At 55.0% G+C, this 26,176-nt stretch overlaps 1 protein-coding gene across 5 annotated transcripts in view; it reads right to left on the minus strand.

Moving 5' to 3' along the window:
* Positions 1-1,914: 1,914 nt before the first annotated feature.
* The window catches only part of LOC140211460 (rho guanine nucleotide exchange factor 2-like), a 133,286-nt gene continuing 109,024 nt past the window's right edge, over positions 1,915-26,176 (minus strand). For all 5 annotated transcript variants that reach the window (XM_072281172.1, XM_072281181.1, XM_072281162.1 and 2 more), the window contains 16 exons: positions 24,460-24,606; positions 22,614-22,864; positions 21,720-21,845; positions 21,105-21,222; positions 20,169-20,417; positions 19,784-19,860; positions 17,344-17,522; positions 13,397-13,461; positions 11,178-11,363; positions 10,650-10,754; positions 10,086-10,153; positions 9,630-9,665; positions 9,049-9,099; positions 6,930-7,355; positions 4,551-4,800; positions 1,915-3,258 (listed from right to left, as the gene is read on the minus strand). In XM_072281172.1, coding sequence (XP_072137273.1) covers positions 3,167-3,258; positions 4,551-4,800; positions 6,930-7,355; positions 9,049-9,099; positions 9,630-9,665; positions 10,086-10,153; positions 10,650-10,754; positions 11,178-11,363; positions 13,397-13,461; positions 17,344-17,522; positions 19,784-19,860; positions 20,169-20,417; positions 21,105-21,222; positions 21,720-21,845; positions 22,614-22,864; positions 24,460-24,606 — 2,426 coding nt within the window. In that variant the 3' untranslated portion in view covers positions 1,915-3,166. The remainder of the gene's footprint in view (positions 3,259-4,550; positions 4,801-6,929; positions 7,356-9,048; positions 9,100-9,629; positions 9,666-10,085; positions 10,154-10,649; positions 10,755-11,177; positions 11,364-13,396; positions 13,462-17,343; positions 17,523-19,783; positions 19,861-20,168; positions 20,418-21,104; positions 21,223-21,719; positions 21,846-22,613; positions 22,865-24,459; positions 24,607-26,176) is intronic.

A 26,176-nucleotide genomic window follows, 5' to 3' on the forward strand; every position in this document is an offset into this window, starting at 1 on the left:
CAGTGTCCTGTTTGAAGGGTAAATCAAAGAAAGTGTCTGAGGGTTGGCGCTGGGCCTCAGCAAGATAGACACAAGACAGAGGTCAGTCCACCACCTCCCTTATCTGCGGGTTTGATGGTGAAAGGACTAAGTGTTGGGGGGTGGAATTAGAGAGCATAGGCACTGGTGGGTCAGCAGGACATGTTGGGTTGAAGGGCCTATTTCTGTGCTGACTATGACCTCACTACAATAGTGGGATTAGTGTGGCCACTGCCTCAGGGCTGTGGGGAGGAATAAGACAGTGGGATAATTTTGGGGATTGATACAGGGCTGTGGGGAGAGAATATGGCCATGGGATTGTTATGGGATCTGACACAGAGCTGTGGGGAGAGAGTGGGGCAGTGAGATTTGTGTGGGGAGAGAGCCGAGCAGTGGGATTAGTGTGCGGACTGATACAGGGCAGTGGATTGGTGTGGGGACTGATACAGGACTGTGGGGGCAGTTAGATTATGAAATGATACCGGACTGCAGAAGACTGGAGGACAGAGTGGGGTAATGGGATTAGTTTGAGAACTGAGGGGATAGAGTGGGGACAGTGGGATTAGTTTGGTGACAGATACAGGGCTGTGGGGCAGTGGGATTATTAGGACAGATTTGTGTTAACTAACATGGATAGGACAGACGACGAATGACTGGCATAGGCCAAGGGAGTGATGCAGAAGAGAGACCTCAGTGCACATCCCAAAGGATCCCTGCAGGTGGCAGCACTGATCAGTGGGTGAAGAAGGTGCAGTCACAACAGCTACAGTGGGGCAGTGACACCTTCCCCCACCCCCATCCCCCGGGGTATTGACCCTTTCATAGACAATAGTAACCATATTTTAATGAGTATACTTACTGTCTTGTAAATAATGAATATTATGTATATCTGCTGTAAATAAACTTTTATAGTTTTGTACAAAAAATGGTGTAAGTGGTATTTGCCTGCGTTAGCCGGGGCACAGAATACAGGAGCAGGGAGGTTATGGTCCAACTTTAGAAACCACTGGTCAGGCCACAGCTGGAGCACTGTCGGTTCCAGACTCTCGGAAGGAGGTGACTGCACTGGAGATGGTGCAGAGCAGACTGCCCAGGACTGAGAGTTTCAGTTACAAGGAGATGGGAAAGGTTGGCTCTGTTCTTCCTGGAGGGGAGGAGGCTGAGGAGTGTGCCGACAGAGGTATGAGGACATAGATAATGTGGATAGAACATTGTACAGTACAGGAGGAGGCCATTCAGCCCACAATGCTGTGTCAAACCAATTACACTAATGATGCTTCATGGTGAGAAACTGTTTCCTGTGGCAGATGTCTCAGATTTGAGGGTTTAGGGGGAGGGGATCGGAGGATGGGGGTGGGGAGTTGTTTGGAGTCTGGGATGCACAGCCCGAGGGGACGGTGGCGGCAAAGACTCTGTCAATTTTGAATTAGTACCTGAGGCAGATACAAGGATGGACCAAATGCTTGGGGGGGGGGGGGGGGGTGCATCGATACTGGTGGGTCAGCAGGACATGTTGTATTGAAGGGCCTCTGTCTGTGTTGCCATTACAACAGTGGGCAAGTGTGGGGGCTGCAGGGACAGTGCAGAGGCAGAGATTAACTTGGGGACCGGTACAGGGCTGTGGGGGGGGGGGGGGAGAGAGGGGCAGGGCAGAGATTAATTTGGGGTCTGATACAGTGCTGGGAGGAGAGGACAGAGCTGTGGGATTAGTTTGGGGACTGATACAGGGCTGTGTGGGGGAAACTGAATTTTCTGGCCTGAGGAGACCACATACGTGAGGCACCCTCTACAGAGCTGGAAACAGGACAATACATGAATGGGAGATGCGGAGCGCAGGTGGGTACAGGGGCTCTGCAGTCTGAGATCTTTAACAGAAAACACTCGGCAGACAGAACGTCATCTTGTCAAGTTCTCTTTATCATCTCCAGTTTTACAGCACATCATTTAATTTGCGGAGAGATCCCTGTTTCAATAAAATTCTTTAAAAAAAAAGACATTTAAACATACAAAAGTTGCTGTGTGTGTTTGTAGATGTGTGTGTACGTGCTTGTGTGTGTGTGTGTAGTCTGTATGTGTGTGTCTGTGTGCAGTGAATGAACTGCAGTCTTTCGCTGACCCACCCGGAACAACTCCACTGATTAGCAGGCGCTCTGCTGGGAAAGGAGACTTTCCTTCCCACTTTGTGTTTCCAGAGATGGAACTCTCCCTCCCTCAATGCCCAGCAACAGCCATGCTACATGAGAGGGTCCAAAACCCCTTCCCCACCCCTGCCACCCACCCACCGACCCACGCCCACGGGTCAGCTGGCTTGACCGAGGGGCCTTGAAACGTTTCCCGATGCCTGCTCTTTGGTTGAACACAACAACTAAGAATAAAAAAAACGTGGAATGATCCTCCGGAATACAGGGAAGAGCCGCCAGCCTCTCGGTCACGTGGTGATTGTGACCTCCCCACAGCAGGGGCGCCCTGCCGGGGAGGCCTGGGGGCTCAAACCATAGCGTGAGTCATTTGTGCACAGCTTCCTACTTATAAATAAGGCTGGGCTGGGGGTGGGATGGAAGCTCAGAGGGGAGCAGTGGGCTGGGAGGTGATAATATTAGGGGGTCTAATTAGTCTCGTTTGTTCAGAGAAACCACCCACCATCTGTGACGAAATGACAGGGAGGGGGGAGACTAAAGTTAGGAAAGTGAATGGCATAGGTCTCGGAATGATAAAACTTCGGGGCAATACGTTCACAGACCCCCAGAGAGGGCGTGGAGGGGAGAGGATCTCCTTTCGTGCCAGAAGCCAGGAGAGTAGTTAACTCCCTATGCGAATCCCACTTTGCCAGGGGCAGGGATGAAGGCCTGTGTCTCTCCCTCAATCCCATAGGGCAGCCAAGAGCCCCAAAAATGTCAACGGGGGGAGGGTCCGATACCTGGATCTGCAGGAGAGAGTGACCCTGCACTGCAGGGGGGTAAAATATTTCAATAAGATCAGGCGTGTGGAGGCCTGGGGAAATACCGCCCTGATCCTGCTGGGGGGACAAGATCCTCCCTTAGAGTGGGTGGGGGCGCACACAGAGCAGGGGAGGGAGGGGTTGGTCAGGAAGGTGCTACTGCCCCCACACCTAACACCCTGCCCCTGCTCTGGGCTGGGTGCTCAGAGTTCAGTAATACTCGTCGTCGTCCTCCTCCACCAGGCTGGGGGGTGAGCTGAAAGAGGGGTGAGGCGTGGCATCCTCTGGTGCCGGCTCAGCATCTGTGGGGGAGGCAGAGAGGGGTGTGCAGGTTAGACCTCACCAGTGCTCGACTCTCTCCCCACCCTCACCCTGACCTCCTCCCCACCCCCTGTAAACCTCGACCAGACCCCCACCCCCTACCCCAGCGGTGAGGGAGTGAGAAACGTCCCCACCCAGCCCACCCCCAGAGCACAGACTCCCTCCCGAGGGACGGTGCTACCCACAGCCTCTTCCCCAGTGGGGTTGGTACGCCACAAGTCTGAGGCTCAGTGGGGGGGGGGGGGGAGATGGGGAAAGAGGGATGATGGGAAAGGGGCAAGAGAGAGGGAGAAGGCAGGGGAGACAGAGGGAACAAGGGAAGGGGAACGTGGGGAGAGGGGGTAAGGGGAAGGGGGAGAGAGGGGAATGGGGAAGACGGGATGGGGAGAGAGGGGGACAGAAGGGGGTAGAGGGGAACGGAAGTGGGGAGAGGGGGACAGAAGTGGAGAGAAGGGGCGGAAGGGGAGAGAGGGGGATGGAAGGGGGAGAGGGGGATGGAAGGGGTAGAGGGGGGAATGGAAGGGGAGGGGGATGGAAGGGGGAGGGGGGATGGAAGGGGGAGAGGGGACGGAAGGGGGCGAGGGGACGGAAGGGCGAGAGGGGGGAATGGAAGGGGAGGGGGGGACAGAAGGGGGAGAGGGGATGGAAGGGGGCGAGGGAACGGAAGGGCGAGAGGGGGGACGGAAGGGGTAGAGGGGGGACAGAAGGGGTAGAGGGGGGATGGGTAGAGGGGGGACGGAAGGGGGAGAGAGGGGGATGGAAGGGGTGAGAGGGGGGACAGAAGGGGTAGAGGGGGGGACAGAAGGGGTAGAGGGGGGGACAGAAGGGGAGGGGGACGGAAGGGGGAGAGAGGGGGACGGAAGGGGAGAGGGGGGAATGGAAGGGGAGAGGGGGGAATGGAAGGGGAGAGGGGGGAATGGAAGGGGAGAGGGGGGAATGGAAGGGGGAGAGAGGAAAACGGAAGGGAAGAGGGGGGAGGTGAGAGGGGAATGGAAGGGGGGAGGGGAAGACCGATGGAGTAAGAGAGTGTGGTAGGGTTGTGGTGAGAGTTGGGGGGGGGGGGGGGAGGAGGAGGTTGGATGTGGAGTTGGAGAGAGAGTATGGGGGAAGTGTAGGTGATGGGGAGACGAGGCCTGATACGGGCTCTTGGACATTCCAAGAGAGACCTGCCTCTAGCCTGTGGGTGGACAGGCTGTGCAGTGGCAGATGCCACCATCACAAGCTGCCCATGCATTACGGGTGGGAAAGGTGTGCCCGGAAGTCACCCACCTACCTGCAGTCTCCTCGCCAGAGGAAAGTGACGAGCTCTCGCTCTCCTCGTCTAGGCTGATCTGGCCTGTCCTTGGTCCTTCCCTGTGCCCCTCTCCGCCCTCGCCCTCTTGCTGAGGCGGGCCGCTGTCCCACAGAGGGCAGGGGCCCTCGGGCTGTCCGCTGTCTCTGGGCCAGGCGACAGGTATGCCCTGAGAATCAGGGTCTATCCGTAGGCTTGACTCATCAGCACTCCTCCGCCGCTGGTTGGTGCTCTGAGGAGGGATCAAAAATACTGGGGGTGAGATGGGGAGAGATTCATTTGGAGTGGGGGCAGGAAAGTTGAACACAGATTGTTGCCAGGGTCAATGGCAAGTAGGCCTCAGGCTTCAACCAATTGCCCTCAGGAATTATTGCCTCATTGGGTGGGGGGGAAAGGGGGGCAAATAATTGGACCAGAGTAACCACAGAGATGGCTATTTGGCCTGTTATTTCTGCACCAGTCTTCGTAGGTCAGGACTTTTCAAGAATCTCAAAACCTTGTGCCTCCAAGCAACACCCCCTCTTCAGGGTGGGGGAATCAAAAACTAGAGGGGAGAGATTCAATCGCAACCTTAGGGGCAACTTCTTCACTCAGCTGATTTACCAGACTGTCACCAGGGCAAGTTATAGGGAGAGGTTGGGCAGGTTGGGACTTTATTTCTTGGAGCACAGAAGGTTAAGGGGGGACCTAATGGAGATGTATAAAGTCATGAGGGGCAGAGGTATAGAAATGCACGGGCTTTGGTTTAGAGAAGTAAAATCTAGAGAACATAGGATAAGATGAGAGCGGGGAGATTTAAAGGGTGAGCTGAGGGACCGGAGAGTGGTCAGCCTATGGAACGAGCTGCCAGAGGAAGAGGTTGAGGCAGGTACATTAATGACATCTAAAAGGCACTTGGTCAGGTAGATGGAAATGGGGTGGCTAGCAAAAGGGACCAGCTTGGCTGGGCAACTTGGTCGGCAGTGGGGACCGGCCAAAGAGGGTCTATGTTCGATGGAGTTCAGGATGCCTGCGACGTTTGCTTGCAGGTTGAGTCAGTAGCAAATTCACTTTGAGAGGACTAGGACATAAAAGGAGGACGTACTCCTGACATTGGTCAGACGGCACTGAATATTGTGAGCAACATCTGGGTCCCGTATCCAGGGAAGGACATGCGGGCCCTGGAGGGGGTCCAGAGCGGTTCAGGAGAATGTTCCTGGAAACCCCTGAGGAGCGTTTGGTGTCTCTGAGCCTGTACTCCTTGGGCTTCAGAAGGATAAGGGGAGGATCCTGTTGAAATTTCCCGGATACTGAAGGGCCTGAATAGACAGGATGTGGAGAAGATCAGTAGGAGATTCTAGCACCTGAGGGCACAGCCTCAGCACAAAGGGATATCCATTTTTAGAACCAAGATGAGGAATTTCTTTAGCCAGAAGGTGGTGAATCTGTAGACTTCATCGCTAGAGAGGTCTGTGGAGGCCAAGTCACTGGGTGTATTTACGGCAGAGATAGTTGTGAGGGGATTAATGGTTACGGTGAGAAGGTGGGAGAATGGGACTGAGAAAATGTCAATTGGAGCAGATTTGATGGGCCAAATGGCCTGATTGAGCCACGCTCATATGGTCTAATGATGATGGAGGAACTCGGTGGCTCAGGAAACATCTCTCAAAGTAAATGGATCCAGAATGACAATTGCCCATTTCCCACAGAAGCTGCTTGACCTGCTGAGTTCCTCCACGAAATCCCATGCTGCTCTGAATCCACGGCTCTGTGTCTCCAGCAGGAGGGAGGTTTCTGAGGGAGGGCACTCAATCAGGAGAGGGTGGGGGAGGCGGATCAGGAGGAGTCGGCACAGACTGGGGGCGTTCACGCCTTAGGGATAAATGGCAGTGGGGGTGGAGGGAGGTTTTCTGCAGTGAGTCTGGTTCCCTGTATGCTCTGGACACCGCCGTACTACACGTCACCCAGGCAGGGGGCCTGGTCCACATTGACGGCCTGGTCTCAGCAGAGGACTGGCTGATCCATGCTAGGTCTCGTCAGCAGAGGGTTCGGCCTCTGGTCTCAGCCTCAGGCAAGACTGACCCTCAGACGCCTGACTGTATGACGACTCTGGCCTGGGTGAGGAATGAAGCTGCCCACTGCATCACCACTGTTCCAGTCTCCTCCTCACTCCCTGGGGCAGGAAGATGGACCAGGTGCCTCTGGCACAAGGTGGCCACACATTAACATGATTATGCCATGGTCTGGCACTGTTAGGTGCCAATTTGCCTCAGATGGAATCTGTTTTCCCAGGGGCTGCCCCCATCATGCCAGGTTTGGAAGACCTGTTCCTGTTGGTCGAGGCAGCTGGCTGACCCTCACCCACCAGCAGGGGAGTCTCACCTGTGCAGTGCTGAGGCTCAGGCAGGCGGCATGGGCAGAGGGCAGGCTGAACTGCCTTGTATGGGCCCTCTTTTTGCACCGGGGGACGACCTTGGCCTCCGCTTCCCCTTCGGCTTCGGGCCCGGGGCTCTCCTGTAGCCACTGGCCCTGCTCCCTCTCCAGCTGCTCCCGCCTCCTCTCGGAGTCGTGCAGCCGGGCCTCGAGCGCCCGCAGCTCCTGGCCCCGATCCTCGCAGGCCCGCCGGCTCCTCTGGAACTCCACCTGCAGCAGCCCGTGCTGCCGTCTCAAGCCAGCCAGCTCCTCGCGCAGCCTCTCCAGTTCAGCCGGACCGCCCTCCCTCGAGTTCAGCCGAGTCAGCCGCTCCCTCTGCTCCGACACCTCCTGCCACTGCTCCTCCAGCAGGGTGTCCTGCTTCACCACTACCGCCTGCGGGCCAAGCATTGACACACAATCAGGGCTCACCCAGTGCGGCACAGTACAGGCCTTCAGCCCCACTCCAAACCCTTCCAACCCACACAGCCCCCCCTCCAGTTTTCTTTCATCCATTCGCCAGCATAACCCTTGTCTACTCATGTCTAAGTGACTCTCAGACACAGTAACGGTATCCGATGCCCCCACCTCCTCTGGCAGTACATTCCAGATATCATCCACTCTCTTTGTGGAATACATTCAGGTGCTACTTTATTAGATGTCCCCTGCACTTAATAAAGTGGCCACTGATGTGTTTCTGTATGTTCCCGGCCTTCTGCTGCCGTAGACCATCCACACTCCGAAGTTCGACGTGCTGTGCATTCAGAGATACTCTGCTGCACACCATATCCTTATGTGAGTCACTGTCACCTTCCTGTCAGCTTAATCCAGTCTGCCATTCTCCTGACCGCTCTCATTAACAAGGCATTCTCACCCTCAGAAATGCTGCCCACACTAGAGACTCTTGTGTTTGAAATCCCAGGAGATCAACAAATACTCAAACCACCCCATCTGGCACCAACAATCATTCCATGCTCGAAGTCACTTAGATCACATTTCGGATGTTTGGTCTGAACAACAACTGAACCTCTTGACCATGTCTGCATGCTTTTATACACAGAGTTACTGCTACCTGATTGGCTGATTTGATATTTGCATTAACAAATCATTACCGAGCTGCTGTACAAGTGTACCTAGAGTATAGCGAACCCTCAGTTCAAACGGGCAGGACGGGCTACTTGGGCCAGAAGGACCTGTCACCGCATTCTATCTCTTAATAAAATTATGAGGCTGTGATATAACCTTTGAACTCTTCTCCAGTTTAACCTATGAAAGCAAGCTAACATATTCACCCCTGGCACTTTCAGACAGCTATGGATTTATACTTTATTGTCGCCAAACAATTGATACTAGAACATACAATCATCATAGCGATATTTGATTCTGCGCTTCCCGTTCCCTGATTTGAACCGAAAGTTCCCTCCATTCATTCATTCGAGTTCCCAATGCCTTACCACCTACTGTATATGCTCTACCTCCATCAAACCATCCAAGGTGCATCATCCTGAAGTTGTTGCGATTAAACCTCCCTGGCCAACGTGCTCTCCAGCTTCCACCTGATCTGTCTCCTAGAGCCCACGATGGCCTAACTCGCTATCCTCACCACCACCAACTTACATCATCTGCAAACTTACAAATCATTCCTTCTGCACAAACTTTAATGTGTATCGTCCCGACAAGTCCCAGCACCGGCCCCTGAGGTTCACCACTCCAACTCCAAGCCTATCCCCAGACCTGTATCTGTCCAAAATAAGGACAGTCCACGCTCCCATCTGGCAACCCCAGAGAACGACAAAGGGGCAGTAGGGGAGAGGGGGAGTGAGGGAAAGGGGGAGTGGGACAGGGAGGGACACAGAGACAAGGTGACAGGGAGAGAGGATGAGAGAGAGAGGGGAGAGGGATAGAGGGAGGGTGGAAGGGAGAATGGGAGGAAAAGAGAGAGAGCAGAAGTGGGACGGGGAGGGAGGGAGTGAGTTTGATAGGGATGGAAGGAGCAAGAGGCGGGGTGGGGAGAGGGAGAGGGGGAAGGGGTGGGGGTGGGGGTGGGGGGGAAGGGGGGGAGAGAGAATTCCAAACCTGAACAACTAACCTGAAGAGAGAGGAGGAGGATGGACAACTGGGACAGTCCCTGTAGTAGGTCCTGTGTGGAGGGCAGAGGAAGAGGGTCAGTGAGGGCACAGGGCAGGAGGCGAGGGTTAGTGACAGACAAGCAACATTGAGCATATTGGCTGACCCCATAGCCAAACCCACACCATGTTGCCCCAACAAAGCACCCCACATTACACACACCGACAGCCCACTACCCTCCACACCGACTGAGATATCCACCACCACACCCCACAGCCCTACACCCACCCACTCTCCAATCCCACGCCCACCACTGCCTGGTGTTCCTTCAGCCCACGTCCCCACCCCTCCAACACCACCCTTCAGGTCCCACAGGCTGACTTCTCAACCCAGCACAGCCCCACCTCACCCCTCACCCAACCCAGACTCTAAACTTGTATCCACATATCTTCCACACCCCCACACCTGTCCCCTCCCTCACTGCCCCTCCATTACCCACAGCACTCCTCTTCCATACCCAATCCAGACCAAAATACTCTCCCACTCCCTCCATCACCACACCGACCCCCCCCAATCACCATCACCTCCCCACCCCTCACCTACCTCATTGTGTGACTTCAGTTGATTTCCGTTACCGTCCTACAGAGAGACAGGGACAGAATGAGGAACGGAGAGCGAGAGTGAGGGGGGGGAGCAGGTGAGGGACAGTGAAAGTGAGGGGAGGGAGAGGAGAGCGAGGGGAGGGAGAGGAGAGCGAGGGGAGGGAGAGGAAAGCGAGGGGAGGGAGAGGAAAGCGAGGGGAGGGAGAGGAAAGCGAGGGGAGGGAGAGGAGAGCGAGGGGAGGGAGAGGAGAGTGAGGGGAGGGAGAGGAGAGGAGAGTGAGGAGAGGGAGAGGAGAGTGAGGGGAGGGAGAAGGGAGCGAGGGGAGGGAGAGGAGAGTGAGGAGAGGAGAGGAGAGTGAGGGGAGGGAGGGAGAGTGAGGGGAGGGAGGGAGAATGAGGGGAGGGAGGGAGAGTGAGGGGAGGGAGGGGAGAGAGAACCCGGAGTGTGAAACCTTACCCGCGCCGTGTCTCCGAGTGCACCGTTCTTGCCCGGCTCGGGGCTGCCGTTCACACTGGGCTCAGTGTCTGCGGGAGGGAGCAGCAGATTAACACACACAGATCAAACAGGCCAGGCACGGCTTCGCGTGGGAGGGCTGGGCTGGAGGAGAGAGGGTGAGGGGTGGCGGAGGGGAGAGGGTGAGTGGTGGGCTGGGGGAGAGAGGGTGAGGGGTGGCGGAGGGGGAGGGTGAGTGGTGGGCTGGAGGAGAGAGGGTGAGGGGTGGTGGAGGGGAGAGGGTGAGTGGTGGGCTGGGGGAGAGAGGGTGAGGGGGTGGCGGAGGGGAGAGGGTGAGTGGTGGGCTGGGGGAGAGAGAGTGAGGGGTGGCGGAGGGGGAGGGTGAGAGGTGACGGAGGGGGAGGGTGAGGGGTGACGGAGGGGAGAGGGTGAGGGGTGACGGAGGGGAGAGGGTGAGTGGTGGGCTGGGGGAGAGAGGGTGAGACAGAGGACAGGGTGAGGTGGGGAACTGTGCCTGAAGCACGGAGTGTGTGCGGGGAGGGGGGCAGGAGCAGTAAGCAGACGTACCTGTGCTGCCCGCTGGCCCCCCTGTGCTCTCAGTCCCCAGGGCCTGGTCCGTGCTGGAACCGACACTCCCACAAACGCCCACCATCAGCTCCGACATGCGCTGCACTGCAGGGATGGTGAAAGGTAGAAGGTCAGGAATCTTCGTCTGAGATCAAATCCTCGCAGGAATTTCCGACACGGGATTCCTGCAGGGTCCATTCTCTTCATCAGAAGTGTAATAGCACGTATGATCTCCAATTTAACCCCTATCCCATTCTCCCCCCTCTCCTCGCATTCCCTCCTTCCCTCAATCCCTCCGGGGTGGTGGGGGTTCTGAATTTGGATTGTGAATGGGTGATGGGATGGGAGATGCAGAAACCCTCCCCAGGTATGGAGGGAGAGGGGGAGGGGTCAGGGAGGGAGAGAGGGAAGGAAACTCACCCTCGCCCCTCCCTGACTGCCTACCACTCACCCTCACCCACGGCCAACTGAGTGTAGCTCCCCCCCCAACTCCACCTTCCTCCCTCCCTCCCTGGAGCCCTGCCGCACCTTCTCTGATGGCCTCGGTGATGAGTCGCTCCCCTCGAGGGTGGTCGATGGATTCGGAGCGGAAGAGGCGTCGGGGGCCGGAGGCTGGCGTGTCTTCGCTGTTCCTCAGCTGCAGGACCTGCTGCAGCAGCGATGCCTTCTCCTCCAGCAGCTCGGCCACACGGCGGTCCCGCTGACCGATCTCCTCTATCGGGGGAGAGTACCACCATGGTTCAGTGAGGGGTCAGGGAGAGGGCCGGAGAGGAGGGGGTCAGGGAGAGGGTCGGAGAGGAGGGGGTCAGAGAGAGGGTCGGAGGGGAGGGGGAAGGAGAGGGGGGATTGGGGAGGACAATACCGTGATGGTTCAGTGAGGGGGTCAGGGAGAGGGCCAGAGGAGAGGGGGAAGGAGAAGATTGGGGAGAATATGGCGATGATTCACTGAGGGGGTCAGGGAGAGGGGATTGGGGAGGAGAATACTGTGATGGTTCAGGGAGAGAGTTGCAGAGGAGGGGGAAGGAGATAGGGGATTGATGAGGAGAATACCGTGATGGTTCAGTGAGGGGGTCAGGGAGAGGGTCGGAGAGAAGGGGTAAGGGGGGCGGACTGGGGAGGAGAAAAGGAGGGATGGAGAGAGTGGGAAAGAGGAGAGGAGAGAGGGAGACAATAAGAGTGGAGATGAGAAGGAAAGGGGGAATGGAAAGGGTCAGTGAGCAGAGAAGAGGAGGAAAGGGAAGAGAGGAGGAGGGATGGACTGAGAAAGGAAGGCGGACGGGGAGAGGAAGGTGGAGAGGAGAGAGGGAAAGAGGGAATAGGGAAGCAAGGTGAAGGGAGACGGGGAGAAAAATGGGAGAGAGAAAGAATGCGGGAAGGGGTTGGGGATAAGGGAAAAAGGGGAAGGGGAATATACTGTGAGGTGAAGGTAGAGAGCTCAAGGGAACAGGAGGGGTAAAGGAGGGGAGAGGGAGGTCACACAGGGGGTAGGGGAGGGGAGAGGGAGGTCATAAAGGGGTAGGGGAGGGGAGAGGGAGGTCACACGGGGGTAGGGGAGGGGAGAGGGAGGTCATACAGGGGGTAGGGGAGAGGAGAGGGAGGTCACACGGGGGGTAGGGGAGGGGAGAGGGAGGTCATACAGGGGGTAGGGGAGGGGAGAGGGAGGTCACATGGGGGGAGGGGAGGGGAGAGGGAGGTCACATGAGGGGTAGGGGAGAGGAGAGGGAGGTCACACAGGGGTAGGGGAGGGGAGAGGGAGGTCACACAGGGGTAGGGGAGGGGAGAGGGAGGTCACACGGGGGGTAGGGGAGAGGAGAGGGAGGTCACACGGGGGTAGGGGAGGGGAGAGGGAGGTCATACAGGGGGTAGGGGAGGGGAGAGGGAGGTCACACAGGGGTAGGGGAGAGGAGAGGGAGGTCACACAGGGGTAGGGGAGGGGAGAGGGAGGTCACACAGGGGGGTAGGGGAGAGGAGAGGGAGGTCACACGGGGGGTAGGGGAGGGGAGAGGGAGGTCATACAGGGGGTAGGGGAGGGGAGAGGGAGGTCACACGGGGGAGGGGAGGGGAGAGGGAGGTCACATGAGGGGTAGGGGAGAGGAGAGGGAGGTCACACGGGGGTAGGGGAGGGGAGAGGGAGGTCATACGGGGGTAGGGGAGGGGAGAGGGAGGTCACACAGGGGGGTAAGGAAGGGGAGAGGGAGGTCATACAGGGGGTAGGGGAGGGGAGAGGGAGGTCATACAGGGGGTAGGGGAGGGGAGAGGGAGGTCACACGGGGGTAGGGGAGGGGAGAGGAGAGGAAGGATTGAGAGGAGAGAAGGAGTGAGGGCCAGATCATGTTGCAGGGGCGTGAAGTGGAGGGAGAGGCAGGGAAGAGGTGGGGATGAGGAATGAAGGGGAGAGTTTTGGGGAGGATCGATTGTGAGGTGATGTTGGGCAGACAGGGTGATCAGTGGAAAGGAGACGAGGGGAACTTGCGTGGAGGGTGGGGCTGGTGTATGGGTGGAGGGGAGGGCGAAAGTTGGGGATGGTGGGACAGGAGGGTAATGAGGAGGGGGAGAGGGATGTGGTGGGGCAGTGAGGGGTGGGGATGGGTGTTGGAGGTTGGGGTGTGGTTAGATTGGAGAGGTCTGTTGGCAGAAGGGGACTGGGAGGGTGATGGGTGTGGGCGGTGAGAGGAAGGAGGGGAGGGGGGGATAGCTGTTGGGAGGAGGGTGAGGGTGATGGGACAAAGGAGGTGGGGGTTCCATACCTGAGAGTTCCCTCAAGATCTCCTTGGTCTTCATCTCCATGGAGAAATGTTCCATCTCGGGACAGCTGGAAGACACGGAGGTCAGGTCAGATCACCACTCCTTCCCCCTGACACCCACTGGCCTCTGCCTGGCACCACTCTATCCCTTGCCTTGCTCTAGCACAGCAATATCCCACCAGCAGAGCCAGACATGAGCTGTGAACAGCACGATCGCACAAACCTCACTGCAGCCTCATTCATCAGAGGAGAACGGAGGGTCCCCCTCCTCCAGTGGTTGGGCTGGCCTTGACCCCCCCTCCCCCCCCCCACCCCCAGGGGTAGGGGTGCTACCTCAGACAATGTGACAGTGAGAGTCTAGGCTGTGTGGTCCATAATCGGCTCCAGGAGAGGGACTCAAAGACATGGACACTGTGGGCATCATCCCCCCACCCTGTTCACTGGTCAGTAGGTAGGGCAATGGCAGGGGAGGGGGCTCCGTTCAGGGGGCAGTGCAGGGACACCCCCAAAGGCCTCTCTCAGCGTCTGGAGTTGTTGGTGAGGCTGCACTTGGTACTGTGAATAGCTCTGAACAGTTTTGCTCAAAGTCAAAACAAAGGATGTATATGTCACCATAAACTTCACTGAGATATATTTTCTTGTGGGCTTTCACAAGAAAGTACAGAAATACAATAGAATTTATGAAAAACCAAACACAAAGACATAAAATAAATTGTCCAAATACAAAAAAAGTAATATTGAGAAGGAGTTGTGGAACCCTGAACATTGAGACACCCTGTTACAGGAAAGGCCAGGTTACATCGGAAAAAATACAGATGCTGCCTGGACAAGAGGGTCTGAGTCACTGGGAGGATCAGCCACTAGGTCTTCATTCCTTGGAGCATAGGTGAATGAGGGATGATTGTATAGCACTGGAACTAGTTTTGGAATTGGTTTACATGCACAAAATGCTGGAGGAACTCTACAAGCCAGGCAACAGCTACAGAGGGAAATAGCAGCAATAGGCCGAGATCCTTCTTGTCACTTGTACCGAGGTACGGTGAGAAGCTTGTCTTGCATATCGTTCATACAGATCAGATCATTCCACAGTGCATTAAAACAACAACAATGCGGACTGAAGTGTTACAGTTATAGAGAGGTGTTAAAAACTATGGGATGGATAGTAACAGTCTTTTCCCCAGGGTAGGGGAATCCAAAACTAGGGGCCATAGGCTTAAGGTGAGAGGGGAAGATTTCCCTCTATCTTGAAGGGCAACTTTTTCACACAGTGGGTGGAGAGTATATGGAATTAGCTGCTAAAGGAAGTGGCTGAGGCAGGTACAAAAGAATCATTTAAGGAGGAAATGGATAGGCAGATGGAGGAAATTGGGACTAGGTGGGAGTGCACTGTGACTGCTGTGGACTGGTTGGGTCAGAGGGTTGGGGCTGCACCCATGCAGCATTGCTCTATAATTCCATGAGCTCTCTTCCAGGGAAGGTGGGACCTGTACAGAAGGGACGGTTTGCACCTGAACTGGGGGGGGGGGGGGGGGAGAGGGGCTAATATCCTAGTGGGAAGGTTTGCTGGTGCTGCACGGTGGGGTTAAACTAGAGTTGCAGGGGGATGGGAATCAGAGTGACAGAACAGATCGTGGAGCGGTTGTGGAGAAAGATGTTGTTAAGCCTGCAAAGTCAGGCATCAAAAGGTCGAGCGTGGTGAGACTAATGTTCTGAGCTGTGTTTACAGGGAGTACTGTACGATAAGCATGTGGAACTGTGATACTGTAGCTGCTAGTGAGACTTGGTTGCAGGAGGGGCAGTACTGGCTGCTCAGTGCTCCAGGGTTCTGTTGTTCTAGACGTGACATAGTGGGAGGTGTAGCATTACTAGTCTGGGTAACTGTCACGGCTGAAAAGTCAGGGCAGACTGGAGAGCTTGGCTAGCGAGGCGTTAAGGATGGAATGGAGAAATAAGAAAGGAATGACCACGACAATGGGATTATATCACAGACCACCCAGCAGTCCGTGGGGAGCACTTTGCATTTAGTGATTGCAATGCCACTAGCTTCAAGGTAATTATTGAAAAGGGTAGGTCTGGTCCTTGTGTTGAGATTCTAAATTGTGTAAGCTCATGTTGTTCCACTCTACCACTTGTTCGACCTGGCATTCTGGGGGCTCCAGTGAACTAGAGTCTCAAGAGTGCAGTAAGGTGGCACGGCCAAATCGAGACAGTGGGGCCCAGGCCCGAGAGTGAGGAATGAGCCGATGCTTGGCCAATTTAAGCGCAGGCCCAAATTGAACAGGTCAGAGTGACAGGGCTGGCGGTGAAGGCCGTGCCGGTGTTCAGCTGGCTGCGCTGCGAAGTATACTACTTTCCGCACTGAACCCAGGCTGTGGCCTGCGACTAACAGGCTCCTGGACCGGCTGTGGCAAAGAACCTAGTTCATGGGTGTAGACTCACTCTTGTGAACTTTAGCACTGGATAATAAATTGGGATTAATACCTGTAAGGAAGCTCAAGTCACAGCTTATGCAGGTCAAGGATGACCTGGGATTCAGAGTGGCTGGCGTTTACAGGATTCCCTGTGAATGTGGAGCAGTGTATACCGGCCAGACGGGACATAGGATGGAAACCGGCATCAAAGAGCACAGGACGTGTATTCGGTAGGGTTACCCGGAGAAATCAGCCGTTGCAGAACACTGCATTTGCAACGGCCACAGGATCGACTGCCACAGAACAAAACTACTGTGCCGTACCAATGGCTTATGGGACCGTCTGGTGAAGGAAGCCATTGAAATAAAACTAGAGAAATTTTTTTTTAACAAAGACAAAGGTCTCGCTCTAAGCAAGAACAGAAATTTGATTATAAACAAGGTGGGACAGTGAAAACCTGATTGGATGAAGACTAACCAATCAGGATGGATGGACGATGGGGGTATAAATACCACCAGACTAGACGTGCCTAGGCATCAACCCTGATGAAGGTGGCAGAATTTGTCATCAAACTGTCAGTTGAAATCGATACCTGTACCCGGCTGGAAGCCCGAGAAGAATTTATTTATCATGTACACCGGGAAAGCACTGGATCCTCTCTATTAATTTTTATTGTTTGCATGATTTGTTCTTTTTTTTGCACATTGGGTGTTTAGTGGTCTTTTTTAATGGGTTCTATTGGGTCTCGTTGTTTTTGCATCTACCTGTAAGAAGACAAAGTTCAAGGCTGTACATAGTGCACACTCTTTGATAATAAATGTACTTTGGACCTTGAAGGAAGACTCCAAGAATAACCTAAAATTATAGGCTGTTGAACATCAGGAGGGGAAATTTATTGGATGGTATTCTAAGGGATTGCATATATGAGTTTTTAGAGAGACAAGGACTGATTCGGGATAGTCAACATGGCTTTTAGAGTGGCAGGTCGTGTCTAACCAATCTTACAGGGTTTTTCGAGAAAGTTGATGCAGGCAAGTCAGCTAGTTACGAGGGTACAGATAAGGTAAATGGAAGCAGGCTTTTCCCACTGAGGCTGAGTGAGACTACAACTAGAGGTCATGGGTTAATGGTGAAAGGTGAAATGTTTAAGGGGGACATGAGGGGGAACCTCGTCACTCAGAAGGTGGTGAGAGTGTGGCACGAGCTGCCAGTGGAAGTGATGGACGTGGGGTCAATTTCAGAATTTCAGAAGACTTTGGATAAGTACGTGGACGGGAGGCACTTGGAGAGCTCTGGTCCTGATGGGATGAGGCAGATTAATGGTTGGGCTGAGATCCTGCTCCTGTGCTCAGTGTTCGATGGCTTTATGAATCCCAGATGGACCAGAATTCTGAAGGTGAAGTAGTACAGACAGTGTGGGTGGAACGACTAAAAGCGGCCAGGGGAAGGATGGGGCGAGTAGAGATGTGGGGGAGAGGGCGAGGTATGGGGGATGTTAGGAAGGGTGAGTGACTTTCTGGAGAGGGGAACAGCACTCACATGTTGACAGTCTGCTGGATGATCTTCATCCAAGTGTTGCGGTCGTCGCGGGAAGCCGTGTGGATCTCATACATCTCGGGCACGGGGGCAGCCGCGCTGATCAGGAACAGCCCTTTCTCCTGGTTGGCGATGTCCCTTACAATCAGCTTCTGCAGGGGGATCACTGCCGGCTTGTTGTCCTGGGGTACAGAAACCCCCAACCCCACCGGGGGCAGGTGGGAAGGGAAAGTCAGCGCACAGTGCAAACACTAACCCATCCTCCCTCCCCGCAGCTCGAGGGTCTTTGGTAATGTTCCCCTTCCCACCACCCACCCTTCCCAAACCTATCTCCACTACACCCCACTCCCCACCAGCCCCTTTAACCTGCTCCTGGGCTCCACAGGGGACTGTCTTGTCTCCCTTTCCCTTCACCATTTACACCTCAGACTTCAACTACTGCACAGAGTCTTGTCATCTTCAGAAGTTTTCGGATGCCTCTGCCATAGTTGGATGCATCAGCAAGGGAGATGAGGCTGAGTACAGGGCTACGGTAGGAAACCTTGTCACATGGTGTGAGGAGAATTATCTGCAGCTTAATGTGAAAAAGACTAAGGAGCTGGTGATAGACCTGAGGAGAGCTAAGGTACCAGTGACCCCTGTTTCCATCCAGAGGGTCAGTGTGGACATGGTGGAGGATTACAAATACCTGGGGATACGAATTGACAATAAACTGGACTGGTCAAAGAACACTGAGGCTGTCTACAAGAAGGGTCAGAGCCGTTTCTATTTCCTGAGGAGGCCGAGGTCCTTTAGCATCTGCCAGATGATGCTGAGGATGTTTTACGAGTCTGTAGTGGCCAGTGCTATCATAGAAACATAGAAAATAGGTGCAGGAGTAGGCCATTCGGCCCTTCGAGCCTGCACCGCCATTTATTATGATCATGGCTGATCATCCAACTCAGAACACTGCCCCAGCCTTCCCTCCATACCCCCTGACCCCCGTAGCCACAAGGGCCATATCTAACTCCCTCTTAAGTATAGCCAATGAACTGGCCTCAACTGTTTCCTGTGGCAGAGAATTCCACAGATTCACCACTCTCTGTGTGAAGAAGTTTTTCCTAATCTCGGTCCTAAAAGGCTTCCCCTCTATCCTCAAACTGTGACCCCTCGTTCTGGACTTCCCCAACATCGGGAACAATCTTCCTGCATCTAGCCTGTCCAATCCCTTTAGGATCTTATAGGTTTCAATCAGATCCCCCCTCAATCTTCTAAATTCCAATGAGTACAAGCCCAGTTCATCCATTCTTTCTTCTTATGAAAGTCCTGCCATCCCAGGAATCAATCTGGTGAACCTTCTCTGTACTCCCTCTATGGCAAGGATGTCTTTCCTCAGATTAGGGGACCAAAACTGCACACAATACTCCAGGTGCGGTCTCACCAAGGCCTTGTACAACTGCAGTAGTACCTCCCTGCTCCTGTACTCGAATCCTCTCGCTATAAATGCCAGCATACCATTCGCCTTTTTCACCGCCTGCTGTACCTGCATGCCCACTTTCAATGACTGGTGTATAATGACACCCAGGTCACGTTGCACCTCCCCTTTTCCTAATCGGCCACCATTCAGATAATAATCTGTTTTCCTATTTTTGCCACCAAAGTGGATAACTTCACATTTATCCACATTAAATTGCATCTGCCATGAATTTGCCCACTCACCCAACCTATCCAAGTCACCCTGCATCCTCTTAGCATCCTCCTCACAGCTAACACTGCCACCCAGCTTCGTGTCATCCGCAAACTTGGAGATGCTGCATTTAATTCCCTCATCCAAGTCATTAATATATATTGTAAACAACTGGGGTCCCAGCACCCAGCATCATGTTTGCTGTTGTGTGCTGGGGCAGCAGGCTGAGGGTAGCAGACAACAACAGAATCAACAAACTCATTCATAAGGCCAGTGATGTTGTGGGGATGGAACTGGACTCTCTGACGGTGGTGTCTGAAAAGAGGATGCTGTCCAAGTTGCATGCCATCTTGGACAATGTCTCCCATCCACTACATAATGTACTGGTTGGGCACAGGAGTACGTTCAGCCAGAGACTCATTCCACCGAGATGCAACACAGAGCGTCACAGGAAGTCATTCCTGCCTGTGGCCATCAAACTTTACAACTCCTCCCTTGGAGAGTCAGACACCCTGAGCCAATAGGCTGGTCCTGGACTTATTTCCTAGTATAATTTACATATTAATATTTAACTATTTACGGTTTTATTACTATTTATTATTTATGGTACAACTGTAACAAAAACCAATTTCCCCCGGCATCAATAAAGTATGACTATGACTACTATGTGACGTTCCCTCCTCCCCAACCCCGATCCTGAAGGTCTCCCCATCGTGTGTGCCTCAGCAGTGGCACCCCATACCACCCCCAACCCCCAGCTTGGTTAGTTGAGCTCACCAGGGCAGGGAAGCTGTATCTTTGGTCCTTCTCCTGTAGGAAGATCAGGACGTCGGTCAGCAGCAGGACTTGCACATCTGAGGAGAGAAACGGGGTCACAGGGTAAGAGACTGAGGGGTCAAGAGGTCATGGGGTAATCATGGGATCGCAGGAGGCTGGGTCAACAAGGGGTCACGGTGTCAGACGGGGTCGTGGGGTGAGAGACACTGGACCAAAAGCAGAGTCATTACAGGATTGGTGAGGGGCCAGCGCATATTGGGGGAGGAGACAGTGTAACGGGGCCAGCGTACAATGTCAGCACAGAGTCACGGCGGGGTCAGTATCAGCACGGAGTCAGGGGAGATAGGGTCGGTGAATACGAGGCTGGATACTCTGGCTGTCTCACCCTTGAAGCGGCCGGTTGCAGTCTTCCAGAGGACAAAGCCGTCGTGCACCAGCTTACGGCGGGCAAGGTCATCACGCTGGAAGTGTTGGCCATTGTGCATGGCGGCCGAGGCCCGCGAGTCCATCCTGCTGCAGACGTCCTGGAGCCGGAACCGTCGCTCGCACTCATGCACCTCGGTGTCCACAGACGCAATCACCTCCTTCACCAACGCCAACGCCCTGCCCAGCTCCCGCTGCTCATCCTCGTTTCCTGAACACACACACGCCGCTCAGTAGTGGCAGACAATCGACCCGTCTCTGCTCCTCTACCCCATCCCCACCGGCCGAGGTCACAGCCCGTCTCCCCGACACCCTTCATCCAACAGGGACCTGGTATCACTCCGGGTCGGCCATTTACACCCGTCTCCATTTCACTTTCCAACATTCCCATCAATTCATCTCAGATTCCACCCCTCAACAACACCCTATAAGGGCAATTTACAGTGGCAGATCAACCCACTGATCCCACATGTAGTTAGGCCATGGGAGGGAACAGACACCTGGGGGAACCCACACACACAGCGCTGGAGGTCAGGATCGAACCCAGGTCTCCGGGCCGGAGCTGGAGCGAGCAGCAATTCCCACAGCACCACTGGGTTCTCCAGGCTTGACCTACATTCCTGCAACTGGGAAAATCCAAACTCTGGGATCTGCAGCAACACACAGAGTGCTGGAAGAACTCAGCGGGTCAGGCAGCTTCAACGCAGGGAAGTGGACAGCTGAGAATTTGAACTGCGAATATCATCTGTATCCAACCTCTTCTCCATCCTAGTCCTGTTAGTGACCTCTCTACCTTCGGACAGAGAGGACAGGCATGAGGCTGTATTTTGATCACAAAACCCAAACTGGGAGCAGACAGTGCTGTCCCCCCGGACAGCCCATCTCAGCATGTCCTCACCTTTCGTGTTCTGCAAGATGCGGTCCAGCAGGACCGGGTACTTGGTAATCCTCTGGGTGACCAGAAGGATGCATTCCTGGATACCGTGTCTGCGTAGCACCGAGCAGCGAGTCATCCTCTGCAGAGACAAGGAGAGGGATCAGGACACGGGTTATACCCTCCCGGGGTCAGACACAGAGTGAAACTCCCTCCACACCGTCCCATCACACACTCCCGGGGTCAGACACAGAGTGAAGCTCCCTCTACACTGTCCCATCACACCCTCCCGGGGTCAGACACAGAGTGAAACTCCCTCTACACCGTCCCATCACACACTCCTGGGGTCAGACACAGAGTGAAACTCCCTCTACACCGTCCCATCACACACTCCCGGGGTCAGACACAGAGTGAAACTCCCTCTACACCGTCCCATCACACACTCCCGGGGTCAGACACAGAGTAAAACTCCCTGTACACTGTCTCATCACACACTCCCAGGGTCAGACACAGAGTGAAACTCCCTCTACACCGTCCCATCACACACTCCCGGCTGTGAAGGTTTCCCCATTCCCACTGTCATGTGCTCCCGGACGCTCACTCCCCTTGCCGCCCTGAGACAGCTGAGGGTCCACTCACCCGCACAAACTGCTGGAAGCGCTTGTCCCGAGTGTACAGCTCCTTGTATAGTTTCACGGCCTTGGTATGTCGGCTGCAGAAATCGGCATAGGCTCTCTTCATCAGTTCTGCGTTCTTCCCCGAGAACTGCAACAGCAGGAGTACCAGTAAGGGGGTGCGACAGCAAGTGAGCGCAGACAGAGAGGACAGCGGCCAATGGGGGAGCGCGGCAAGCGAGGGGAGAGGCCAGTGATATCGATGAGACAGTACACAGTGGGGGAGAGCGGCCAGTGAGGGGGAGAGGCCGGTGATGTCAATGAGGGACAGTGCACAGTGGGGGAGTGTGGCCAGCGACGGGGAGAGGCCAGTGGTATCGATGAGACAGTGCACAGTGTGGGAGAGCGGCCAGTGGTATCGATGAGACAGTGCACAGTGTGGGAGAGCGGCCAGTGATATCGGTGAGACAGTGCACAGTGGGGGGAGAGCGGCCAGCGACATCAATGAGGGACAGTGCACAGTGGGGGAGCGCGGCCAGCGAGGGTGCATATCAATGAGCGAGTGCGCACAGTGGAGGAGGGCTGTGATGGAGGGAGATGGTGCGGGTGAGTGTGACAATGTCACGAGTCAGGCTGACAAGTGTGTTGATGTGAGTTGTGACTGTGGCTGACCAATATGGCTCTCAGTTGGGTGATGAGAGTGTCAGGGTTGTGAGTGTGTCATGCTGGGTGTTGTGTTGGGAGTGTTTCCCAACACGTGCGTGTGTGTCCGGGGTGTATGCTGGTGATAAGTATGTCAAGAGTGAGTCTGTTAGGGGTGTGTCAGTGTGATGCTCTAACCCCCTCCCTCTCCGACAGACAATGAGCGTGTCGGGTGGGTGGGTGAGTGCGTGAGTCTGTGACCCCTCCCCGCAGGTACCTGGCTGACCAGCAGGTCGCCCAGCCGGGTGATAACAAAGTTCTTGTTGCTGCCGCCCAAGAGGGACTCACGCCGACGTTCCAGGAGCCGGGACAGGAACTGGATGTGGTATTCTATCAGCTCGTCCAGCGCTGGGAACATGGCATCGGCTGTGCTGCTGTCCATCTGCAGGTCCTCCAGCATCCCCTTCCGAAAAATGTCCGACATGATCTTCAGCGTCCGTAGGTGGTGAACCTCCGTCTGGATCAGCTCTGTGATGACGACGGCAACGGTCACGGAAGGCGCAGAGATCAGGGTCAGAAGTCATGGGGAGGAGCAAAGGTCAGGGTCAGATGTCACAGACATGGCAGAGGACAGAGGGGAGAGGCCAGGGTCAGAGGTCACTAAGAAGGGCAGAGTTCAGTGTTGGAGATTACAGAGAGGAGCAGAGGTCAGGGTCACGGCTCATACGGGACACAACACACCACACAGAGTCATGACCAAATGTATCAGAGACAAGGTCACAGGTCATAGGGGTTAGAGTACCATGGACCAAGAGACAAGGACAGAAAGCACAGTCCGAGGGGTGGGTGGGTGTGTGTGTGTGTGTGTGTGTGTGTGTGTGTGTGTGTGTAGGACACTGAGCGCGGTACAGCACGATTGGCAATGCACAACAGGAGTGTGAGCAGAGGGAATGTGCACATGGTACAGAGAGTGTTTACAGAACAATGGGCATGAAGCTGAAGTGCATGGTACACGTTACGTGGTACAGGCAGAAATATGGTGCACTGTCACACTACGTGGTACAGGCAGAGGATGTGGTACACAGTACGTGGTACAGAGGATGTGGTACACAGTACATGATACAGGCAGAGGATGTGGTACACAGTACATGATACAGGCAGAGGATGTGATACACGGTAAGTGGTACAGGCGGGAGAGGATGTAGTACACAGTACGTGGTACAGAGGATATGGTACATGGTACAGGCAGAGGATGTGATACATGGTACGTGGTACAGAGGATGCGGTACACGGTACGTGGTACAGGCAGAGGATGTGGTACACGGTACATGATACAGGCAGAGGTTGTAGTACACGGTGCATGATACAGGCAGAGGATGTGATACATGGTACGTGGTACAGAGGATGTGGTACACGGTACGTGGTACAGGCAGAGGTTGTGGTACACGGTACGTGATACAGGCATAGGATGTGGTACACAGTGCAAAATACAGGCAGAGGCTGTGGTACACGGTGCGTGATACAGGCAGAGGATGTGGTAGACGGTACGTGATACAGGCAGAGGTTGTGGTACACGGTACATGATACAGACAGAGGATGTGGTACACTGTACGTGATACAGGCAAAGGATGTGATACAGGGTACGTGGTACAGAGGATGTGGTACACGGTACGTGGTACAGGCAGAGCTTGTGGTACACGGTACGTGGTACAGGCAGAGGATGTGATGCAGGGTACGTGGTACAGAGGATGTGGTACACGGTACGTGGTACAGGCAGAGTATGTGGTACACGGTGCATGATACAGGCAGAGGCTATGGTACACGGTGCATGATACAGGCAGAGGCTGTGGTACACGGTGCGTGATACAGGCAGAGAATGTGGTACACGGTACGTGATACAGGCAGAGAATGTGGTACATGGTATAGGCAGAGGTAGTGGTACACGGTGCGTGGTACAGGCAGAGAATGTGGTACACGGTACATCGTACAGGCAGAGGATGGGGTACACGGTGTGTGATACAGGCAGAGGATGTGGTACAGGCAGAGGATGTGGTACATGGTACGTGGTACAGGCAGAGGATTGGGTACACGGTTTTGCGGTATGGGAACCCCAGGGTGCTGACCATAGATGACGTCCTGCCTCTTCATCACGTCCTTGCGGTGCTGCTGCAGGAAGCTGGCGTCCACGGCCAGGCTCCACGAGTCCGCCTCAAAGTCCTTCTCGTCTGTCTCCAGGTCACCCATCAGCTGCTGGTAGATGGTCTCTGCGCCTTTTGTTTACACAAAAATACCTTGATTACAAACTGCACTCAAAACCGATATAAAACAGAAGAAGAAACACAATGACAGCGACTTACCAACTCCATTCCATTAAAGTGTTTCTAACTCCGTCAGGGATGGTGTTTATTCCCTGCGGCACAACGGTCCCAGGGTTGCTGTTCCTGGCGGGGTGGGAGCCGCAGACCAGGACAGGACAGGACTCCCTCCTTTCCCAACCTCCCCCCGCAGTTCTGGAGAGAAGGGGTTGTGTGAGAACGCCCCATCTTCCATCCACAACAATGCTCAAACCCTCTCGGCCTGCGGACCAGGGGCTTCATTTCCGACGGGGGCTCCCACCCCGTCTCCATTTCCCTCGCTCAAGCCATTCGCCACTTGACCCCCGCTCAGTGAGACTCAGCCGTCAGCGTGTGCACCACGTCGCACCGCACTGTGCTTGGGCCAGCAGCCCCCCAGCGTTCCCACAGCACCCACACACTCCCCAGTCTGGCAGGCACCCTCTGAAAGGCCACCCTGCAACAGCTGGCACCCAACACTGAGGGACAGAGGGACCTCGATGTACGAGGGTAGGACACACTGTGAACGGTAGGGAGTACTGAGGGACAGAGGGACCTCGATGTACGAGGGTAGGACACACACTGTGAACGGTAGGGAGTACCGAGGGACAGAGGGACCTCGGTGTACGAGGGTAGGACACACACTGTGAACGGTAGGGAGTACTGAGGGACAGAGGGACCTCGGTGTACAAGGGTAGGGGACACACTGTCAACGGTAGGGAGTACTGAGGGACAGAGGGACCTCGGTGTACAAGGGTAGGACACACTGTGAACGGTAGGGAGCACTGAGGGACAGAGGGACCTCGGTGTACGAGGGTAGGACACACACTGTGAACGGTAGGGAGTACTGAGGGACAGAGGGACCTCGGTGTACGAGGGTAGGGGACACACTGTGAACGGTAGGGAGTACTGAGGGACAGAGGGACCTCGGTGTACGAGGGTAGGACACACACTGTGAACGGTAGGGAGTACTGAGGGACAGAGGGACCTCGGTGTATGAGGGTAGGACACACATTGTGAACGGTAGGGAGTACTGAGGGACAGAGGGACCTCGGTGTACAAGGGTAGGACACACTGTGAACGGTAGGGAGTACTGAGGGACAGAGGGACCTCGGTGTACAAGGGTAGGGGACACACTGTGAACGGTAGGGAGTACTGAGGGACAGAGGGACCTCGATGTACGAGGGTAGGACACACTGTGAACGGTAGGGAGTACCGAGGGACAGAGGGACCTCGATGCACGAGGGTAGGACACACTGTGAATGGTAGGGAGTGCTGAGGAACAGAGGGACCTCGGTGTACGAGGGTAGGACACACACTGTGAACGGTAGGGAGTACTGAGGGACAGAGGGACCTCGGTGTACAAGGGTAGGACACACTGTGAATGGTAGGGAGTGCTGAGGAACAGAGGGACCTCGGTGTACGAGGGTAGGACACACTGTGAACGGTAGGGAGTACTGAGGGACAGAGGGACCTCGGTGTACGAGGGTAGGACACACACTGTGAA

Source organism: Mobula birostris, chromosome 2, assembly GCF_030028105.1.
Source record: "Mobula birostris isolate sMobBir1 chromosome 2, sMobBir1.hap1, whole genome shotgun sequence".
NCBI lineage: Eukaryota > Metazoa > Chordata > Chondrichthyes > Myliobatiformes > Myliobatidae > Mobula > Mobula birostris.